Genomic DNA, 9,867 nt, shown 5'->3' on the forward strand with positions numbered 1-9,867 from the left:
CAGAGTGGGTGCCAGCTATTACAGCTGTCACAAAATATCTACTAAAAGTAGATGAACAGTGATCGGCCATTCAAAATTGCCATTTTGGCAAAATAAATGGCCGACCGGCAACAAAGAGTGCCGACCGGCAATATACATTGCCGATGGCATAAAATCACTGGCCGGTGGCCTCAAGCCATGGCCGGTGATGTGTGGGGATGCCTCACAAGGCATTCCCTGCCCCTCCAAGGCAAAACACAAGTGTTTGGTGCAAAACCAGACACAACACGGTCGAGTCGAGAGATCCAGAGGTAAGGCGCGCAACCGAGACCTCCGGGAACTCAAGACGAACACAAACAAGGGTAATCACCAAGTGTTCCAATGGTGACGTCCAAGTCTTGAGGACGGTCAAAAATGGGGTGTCTACAGTCAGCTATGAGCACCCCCGCTCGCCCGATCAAAGATCGGCCTCTACTAACCATGATACATTGTTTTGAAAACATTATGTATTCTTATTCCGGTTATGAGCCTAGATTTACTATGTGATGCGCACATCATACAAGTATAGACGGGATCGCCTGAATTAGAACAAAACATTTCATGTTTGCTTTGAAAACTGTTTGCTACTCGTAAGTAGGCTAAAATGCAAATTTCGCCACCCTCGAGTGGGCTTAGAAAACAAGGTTTTGCTACTTTCAAGTGGGCTTAAAACTCACAATCAATGCATTGTTCCAATTCAAATAACCCAACATTCACCCACAGGCATTCAGGCAAGTATATCACATAAGCATATAGCCTCATGGTAACCATGCTATCATGGCAGTCACTCACACGCATGCAAGGATGCTAAAGCATAAACACTTACCGAGTACTCCAAGCCAAAACAGAAACTAGTTAGTAATCAATGCATGATCCTAGTTCATGTTAAGATGGCTAATGCAACACGTGCAAAATGCAACTAAGATATATGCTCGACTATTCTAAGATGGCATATGAGATGCACAGATAACATGTATTCAATTTGGAATTGAAGTACAATGCAGTTAGTATGATGCATCGAGCCCGGTGCATGCAAGACAAATGAATGATGCAAACATGTAAGCATAAGTATGCTAATTGAAACATGCCCTAATACTAACCAGTGAAAGCAGGTAAGTAAAAGGGAGAAAGAAGTGGGGGTTGGAAGACATGCACACACGCACCTACACTTATTACAAATTCGCCCTCGCTCGGAGGAACCAAAAGAATATACAAATTAATTAACCTACAAACTAATTAATTATTACAGACCACCTAACTAGTAGAAAGCAATAAACAGCCTCGGGAAGAGGGTTCGATGCATGTGTGCTCGAGTTTGCTCGGAAATCCGTCGCCATGCACAAGCTGCCTCTGTTTTCCCTGCTCTGCTCCCCTGAAAATTGCACAAGTCCCAAGGTACACTCCATGGACACTGTGGAACACCACCGACCATGGAGAATCACCACCGGCCAAAGGGAGTTGGTCATCGACCAATTATGGAGCTCTCGGCCACAAATATTTGGTCGGTTGGCAGTATTGATGGTCGGCCGGCCAAAGCTTCCTGCAGAAACCTGTTTTGACAGCAGCAGAGGACAGACAAGGCATGGCAAAGTATTTTCAAAGCAATGTTTGCACCAACACCCTCCTTATCATGTTCGTGACTCAAAGGAGGATGGTCCTCGACCCTCGGACCACCAATCGCGCATTTCAATGCGTGATGGCCCAAGAAGCCAAAGCATGCAATTCAATATTAGAATGAAATGCATACAAACAAACAAGGGGCCTAACCTTAATCATGGTTAATCAAAAGGCAAGGCATGCATGCTAAATGCAACCTAAGCATGTGAGCTAAGTATGCAACATGAGCATGGGCACAAGCAATGTATACTAGGCACATAACCTAAGATAACAAGCATGCAAGGCATGGAACCAAGCCCAAGGACTTAAACTATGGTCATGTGACATATGAAGCAAATGACCAAAGTGAAACAAAACAGCCCCAAATCATGCCAAAACAAGGCCAAAGACACACCTAGATGGCATCTAAATGGCCTAATTTTAAAGGCATGCAAAAGGGGCCAAACATGGAGCATAAGATACCAACCTCTTAAAGCATTAAAGGAGCATCAAATGCAAGCATACAAGCATGTCATAAGGATTGAAATGACATGGCAAGTGGTTCCAAACCATTGAAATAATGCAAATAGAGCATGCTAGAGGGTCCAACACTCAAGGCCTACAAGGGAGATTACATGGTAGCTATAAAAAGCAAAGCATGGATGACCCAAACAACCAAAAAAAGTCCTCAAGCACACTAAAACATGCATAAAAGCGTCACAAAGCAAAGCCAAAATCATGCTAGAAACAAGGCTCAAAGCACAAAGCATGTTAAGACAATTTCATGGCATTACAAGACAAGTATGCAAGGCATGCATGGTGTGTCTAAACCAAGTAAAAACAGTGCTATATCATGGCAAAATAAGCACAAATAACACTTAAGACATAGCCAACATGAACTTAAAAATGGTGCTCACATATGAGGCTAAAATGGCACTTTTTGAAGACAACCAGGAGAAGGGATGACCCTCTCATTCTTAGGACCTTAAGACACCATCCTCACTACTGAAATCCCTCAAGATTTTAGTGGTGAGGAGCCCAAACAAGGTGGTCCCGAAGCTCACCAAAAATAGCACAAAATGAGGCCAAACAAGGCCTAAGGGGGGGTAAACAACCTCAAACACAAAAGTGATCTTAAACAAACTTAAAAAGGAGCTCAAAAAAAAGACTTTTTTCAATTCATGACAAAGCTCAAAAATGCTTCTAAGTATGACTAAAAGATGAAGCAAAATAAAGACCAAAGAGGGTAAAGTGTGTTACCCTTGTAGCCAAAAGGGGACAGCAGCTTCTTGGTCCAAAAAACCAGTCCCTTAGCCTCTGAAAATGACTTCCAAGATGCTTAGAGTGATGGTGGAGGTGTTAGGATAGGAGGTGGTGTGTAATGGAGCCAAGAACTAAGCACTTTGAAGCTAAAATGTAGAGATCTAGGGAGAGATGTATGTTTTTTGCCTTAGACAAATTTCTTGGAACCCTTGCAATGGCAGATGAGCTCTTCTTTTATAGAGGAAGAAGTGTCCAAGTTTCTCTTAGAAGCTTGGAGCAAAAAGGGCCAAGAAGGCCAAGCTTCTTGGAGAAGCTAGGCAAAAGGGCCAAGCTTCTTGGAGAAGCTAGACAAAGGGTTCAAGCTTCTTGGAGAAGCTAGAACAAAGATTCAAAAGGTTCAAGCTTCCTCAAGAAGCTAAAACCAAGGGTTCAAAAGGTTCAAGCTTCCTCAAGAAGCTAGAACCAAGGGTTCAAAAGGTTCAAACTTCCTCAAGAAGGTAAAACCAAGGGTTCAAAAGGTTCAAACCCCCTTAAGAAAAGATTTCGGCCAGAAAAAGTGGCCGATTGACCAAAATCAGTGGCCGGCCGACCAAACACAATGCCGACCGACCATCAATAGTGCCGACCGGCCATCACCAATGGCCGGTGGCAAGGAAGCAAGGCCGGTGGCCTCAAGCCATGGCCGGTGAGGTGTGGGGATGGCCTACAAGCTATTTCCCACCCTCAGAAGCAAAACAACAAGTGTTTGATGCAAAACCCAACACAAAACAAACAAGTCGAAAGGTCTTGAGGTAAGGCACGTAGCCGAAACCTCCAAGAACTCAAGACGAACACAAACAAGGGTAATCATCGAGTGTTCAAACAATGACGTCCAAGTCTTAAGGACGGTAAAAAATGGGGTGTCTACAATAAGGGAAAAAATTTGAACAGATAGTCAACGAAAGTCAACAGCTAAATTAAAAGGTAAAATTGACAATAAAATGTCTTTCAAAATAAGTGAAAGGATTTCTCACCAAACTATTTTACAAAGGGCGGACCTCTTACCAACAAAAAAATGTTTACTAGATCTCATGCTTTATACCTTCCTTAACTTACTTTTCTACAATTAACCCTTGGTATTATAATGTTTTCTCATAGGAAAATGATATATCAGCCTACATTTTAGACCTAATCATGTAATCTTGTGTAAATAATATGATTAGTTGATAATTAGATAAAACATGAGAGAAAATATAACGTTTAATATATAAATTGATCGTGAAATCATTAGACTAAAAATTAAAGCCTATTTTGAGAATTAGGAAAAAAACTAACTTTATAAAAAAAAATTATTATTTTTTTTAAAAAAAGTACAAAAAAAAGTAGAGAAGTGATATGACTTAAATAAGCTAATAAATTAATAAATTGACCTTTTTTTTTTAATTGTCAAAATAGGCCTAATTTTTACTTTTTGATCTTCAATAGCAATCATGTTATTTGCAATATGTATGAGTCTCTTTTGGGAAGTTGACTATTTTAGTTTTTGACTATTTTAGTAACTTAAAATATTTGTGTTTGGAAAAAAAGTTAGATTTTTTTGTAATTAAATGTAATGTTTGTGAGAGAAAAAATAAAATGATTATAGATTTAATGTGAAAGCTTATTTTATTAATTATTTTAGTTAATTTTTTTTATTGAATATTTTATTTTTTTAAAAAAATAAATAAAAAAAGTCTAAGGCTATGTTTGGTGTGGCTTTGAAATCATGATTTTACCCCTCCATTGCATGCATTGTTTAGATGGAGTTTTGAAAATGTGACTCTACCACATATTTCAAAACAATTTTCTCTTTCACGTTTGGATGGAGTTTTCAAAACATATTTCTCTTTCACATTTCGTCTTCTGCAGAGTTTTTGAATTTTGAGTTTACTCGGTCATCCTCCCGGATGCCCCTTGAACGTCCGACCAGTTGATCGGAACAATGTATTTTTTTTTTTTGGGAAATTGATCACATGTTATGTTATGATTTTGAACATTCTTTATCGGCGGATTGAACTAATTCAGGATCATCAAAATCAAAATCATAATCCAAATCGAGAGAGTGTGTTTGTGTGTTTGAGATCACAGATCAGGGAATCTAATTTAATCATTTTGATACCCTTCGATGTTTTTCCTAATTTCCTTTTCGGTTACAAGACTGGTTCCACGCTATCACCTCTGTCTATTACCACGGTGGTGTCGGTGCCTTAATCGGAGAGAGAGAGAGAGGGAGCAAAAATTCATTTTCGAATTTCCCTGTTTTCTCAACAACCAAACACCAACACATACATACATACATACATACATACATACATACATATATATATTCATACATTTCATATTCATCCCCATAGATATGTTTCGATCACACCGGTAATGCTTGAAACCCTCGGACTTGAGGAGTAATGCCACTAGAACTCAGTAATGTGAGTTCGGCGATGAGCCGCCATGGACCGGCAGTGGAGGTCATCGCTGCCATGTTGACGAGAGAGAGAGGGGTGTGGATCTGCGATCTAAAGAACCAATTGAGACTCATTGACCCACAGTGAGGTCTGGTGGAGAAATCAGAATCACTCTATGCAAATTTGGAAGGAGAGAGGGCGACGACGGATACGAGCGGTGGCAACTGTGGTGGTCGAGAGGGGACAGAGAGAGAGAGAGAGAGAGAGAGAGAGAGAGAGAGTGCTGTTATGAGTGTTATTTTTTTTGTTAATAATTAATTTTTTGAATTGAATTTTGAAAATAGTTTGGTTATCAGTGTTATTTTTTTGTTAATAATTAATTTTTTAAATTGAATGTTAAAAATAATTTGGTTATGAGTGTTATTTTTTGTTAATAATTAATTTTTTTACTTGAATTTGAAAAATAGTATTAGTTATAAATTTTTGAATTAAGTTTTGAATTTTTTTTTTAAATTCATAACCAAACAAATTTTTTTATTGCACATATTACATCAAATATTCAAAATTCAATTCAAAACTCTTTACAAATTTAATAATCAAATAAATTTTTTATACTTAAATCATAATTTTAAAATTTATAAATTTAAAATATAACTCTATTCTTAGGAGTTATTTGGGATGACCTAAATAAGTGTACTTTTTATCTTTTTACGAAAAGATGTACAAAAAAATAGAGAAGTGATGTGATAAAAAAAAAAATAATAAAAAAATTAATTATTTAAGACATGCCAAACTTAACCTAAAATTATAATTTTAAAAAGAAGTTAAAGTCGGCTTTCCAAACACCGGCTAGTATAGATTTTTGTGAATTGTCAAACATCACCTAAATTAAATTGGAGAGAGTTTTTTTTGAAAGTCTCGAACGTTTTTTAATAGTGTGTATTTTAAATTCCAACCTCGCCATTCAAACGGTGTGCTTCCGAGAAATAAAAATCAAATAATCATATCCAGATTCAGATTTGGTCTTATTTTCACACACCACGCCACCCTTTCCACCATTTTCCATTTGCATTTCCATTCCTTTATATATCCCTTCAAAACCCACAGGCCCTTCCGACCCACTGTTCCATCCATCCCCACTTCCCCTCTGTCTGTCTGTCTCACTCTCTCTCTACCGTTCTCCGCAATTCTAGAGAGAGAAAACACAACTCCAACAACAACAGCAACAATGGAGTCAATCTGGCTCACTCTCGCGCCCTACCTCTTCTCTCTCGTTCTCTTACTTGTTTTACTTGAACAGATATTCTACTTGAAGAAGAAGAGCTCAATCCCAGGCCCATCAATGGTGTTTCCCTTCATCGGCAACGCGATATCGCTCGTTCGAAACCCGACGAGGTTCTGGGAGCTCCAATCCGCCATGGCAGACTCTACCGGTTTCTCCGCAAATTACATCATTGGCAAGTTCATCGTCTTCATACGTTCCTCCGATCTTTCTCACAAAGTGTTCGCTAATGTTCGCCCCGATGCGTTCCATCTCGTAGGCCATCCGTTTGGGAAGAAACTCTTCGGAGAGCATAATCTCATCTACATGTTCGGCCAGGACCACAAGGATCTCCGACGCCGAATCGCCCCCAATTTCAACCCTAAAGCTTTGTCTACCTACACATCTATTCAACAGAAAATCATACTCAAGCACCTTGTTCACTGGCAGAGATTGTCGTCGAAGTCGGCCGGCGAGCCGATTAATCTTCGATTCCTCTGTCGCGACATGAATTTAGAAACTTCGCAGACTGTGTTTGTCGGTCCGTATTTAACTGCCGAATCGAAAGAGAGTTTCAATTACGACTACAATTTGTTCAATGTAGGCGTCATGAATCTCCCGATTGACTTGCCTGGGTTTGCATTTCGTGAGGCTCGTTTGGGAGTGAAGAGACTGGTCGAAACCCTAGCTCTTTGTGCTGAAGAGAGTAAGAAGAAGATGAAGGAAGGTCACGATCCTACTTGTTTGATTGATTTCTGGATGCAGGAGGTTCTGAGGGAGGAGGCGGAGGCTGCGGCGGAAGGTAAGGCGCCGCCGCCGCACACTTCGTCGATCGAGATCGGCGGCCACATCTTCGATTTCCTCTTCGCGGCGCAGGACGCCTCGACTTCCTCGCTGCTGTGGGCGGTGGCGTTCCTCGACACTCACCCGGAGGTCCTCGCCAAGGTCCGCCGTGAGGTGGCGGCGATCTGGTCTCCGGAATCGAACACTCCGATCTCCTCCGAGCAATTGAGGGAAATGAAATACACCGAGGCTGTGGCGCGTGAGGTCGTGAGAATACGCGCTCCGGCGACTCTCGTACCTCATGTCGCCGGCGAGGAATTCAAGCTGACGGAGACTTACACTATTCCCAAGGGAGCGATCGTGTTCCCATCGGTCTACGAATCTTCGTTCCAAGGATTCGTTGAACCGGACCAGTTCGACCCGGACCGGTTCATGGAGGAGAGGCAAGAGGACCGGGTTTATAAGAAGAACTTTCTAGTATTCGGAGCTGGGGCCCACCAGTGTGTGGGCCAGAGGTACGCAATCAATCACTTGGTTCTCTTTATCGCTATGTTTACGTCGTTGATTGATTTCAAGCGACACAGAACGGACGGCTGTGATGAAATCATTTATGTCCCCACCATTTGTCCCAAGGACGATTGCAAAGTTTACATGTCTAGGAGGTGCACACAGTATCCCAACCTCTCATGACAGGGAAATTACCCTTTTGCCCCTATTTTTCTTCTCTAAAATTGTTGTTATTGTTAGGGTTATTGGGTCAATCAAAAATAATGTGGTCCTAAAAATTTCTAGGGTTGTGATGTCTGATTTGGATTTTTTAATTTATTTTTTTCTTTGAGTTTGACAATTAGATCTGTTGATCAAACAGCTAGGAAATTCTTTTGAGAGATTTGATGGCAATTCTTGTGGTGTAAAAAAAAAAAAACACAAAAACAAAAAAGGTGGGATTAGCGTGGCAAGTCAAATCAAAATTGTTGTAGCTTATTCTTGTAACTCTTTTTCTCTCTGTCTCTTATGGTCTGTTTGGTGCAATTTAATTTTTTAAAGTTATTCTTAAATCATAAATTCTAAGTGAAAATTGTACTAAATATTTTGTTATGTATTTAAGAAAAAAATAAAAATAAAATGTGAACGTCCTCAATAATGCACCAAACAATCCATCCTTTACTTAGTAATTATTTAACATAGTTAGAATGGTAATTACATTGACACTATGAGGTTTCTGTCTAATACAAATTCTTTTTTCATTTGAAAATTTACATTTTTCTCTTTAAAGTTTGTAATTTCATTACAAATTGTATCATGAATTGTTGATGTTATACCTTAAAAATTTTTAAATGACCATTTTGTTCTCTTTTTTACCTTTTCTTATTCCTATCATTATGATTACCTTTTACAACTCTTCATCATTAAATTCTATTTGAACATATTTTTATTGAGTGATGATTACCTTTTACAATATTTTTATGATATTTTTTGTATAAATTTTTATGAATGAATATGATTTTTCATTTTTATTTTTACCATTATATCTAGATTAGATCATCTATTGAATATAAGAAAAATAAGATAATGTGTTGAATTTTTATATTTTTTTTGTATTTGGTGAATTTAAAAAAAAAATTAAAAAATATTATACTTCTTAAATATATTTAAAAATTAAAAAAATTGTTTAAAATATTAAAAAAAAATTGTAAAAATAAAAAATATGAAAAATAAAAAAAAATAAATTTTTGGTGTGAGTCAAATCAAAGAAAATTATTGTTATTTCTTTTAAAATGGCATAAGAAAAATATTTGTATTATTTTATTATTTTATATATATAAATGTTAAGAGATAAATATGTCATTTTAAATTATCATGGAATACGTGTAATTTTTCAAATATAAAATAAGGATTTATATTAAATAAAAATGTTAGGAGGTGTAAGTATAATTTACCTTAAAAGCAATTATCATAGAACTAATTTGTTTAGATATTATGATGGGTACATGTTTAGCAAATTTTAAATTTTAAATTAAATATGTAATTAGTATATTGCTCGTGCTTTGCACGAGATTCGGTGATTTAAAATGAGTTATTATGAAGAAAAAAAAAATTGTATATGGTTCTCATTATCAAATGATTATACATACGACTATCTTATGCGTTAATTTATAAATTTGTTAACTATTTATTTTAAAAAGTAGCATGATATATCCTGATAACACTTATCAAGTCTCCACCCTTCACCAATCATCGTCTCACTAATTTTCATCTCCTCATTGTTGACCACATCGACTCTTATTTAAAACATATTCACTACGCGATCACCCTTACTTTTAATTTCATTTCCCTACCTTTTTCCCAAGTCGATCTCTACCCCTACTCATAACCTCTCTTCTCTAATCTCAAGTTGCCTTCACCCTTCATCCCATTGTTTGGCCATTAAAATTATGATTAACCATTAATTGATAATAAATTAGTTGAGCTTGCATAAATTCTCAAATAAACTCGAATTCGACTTGTATAAAATAATGAATAATT

At 37.6% G+C, this 9,867-nt stretch overlaps 1 protein-coding gene across 1 annotated transcript; it reads left to right on the forward strand.

The window, feature by feature from the left end:
* The first annotated feature begins 6,156 nt into the window (after positions 1–6,156).
* On the forward strand, positions 6,157–8,334 carry LOC114313482 (cytochrome P450 710A11). Its single transcript, XM_028259863.2, has one exon. It carries the CDS (start codon positions 6,526–6,528, stop codon positions 8,029–8,031), a length of 1,506 nt encoding a protein of 501 aa, XP_028115664.2. The 5' UTR covers positions 6,157–6,525; the 3' UTR covers positions 8,032–8,334.
* The last annotated feature ends 1,533 nt before the right edge of the window (positions 8,335–9,867 follow it).

The sequence above is a fragment of the Camellia sinensis genome, chromosome 9 (assembly GCF_055761805.1).
Source record: "Camellia sinensis isolate YWXY chromosome 9, ASM5576180v1, whole genome shotgun sequence".
In the NCBI taxonomy this organism is placed as follows: domain Eukaryota; kingdom Viridiplantae; phylum Streptophyta; class Magnoliopsida; order Ericales; family Theaceae; genus Camellia; species Camellia sinensis.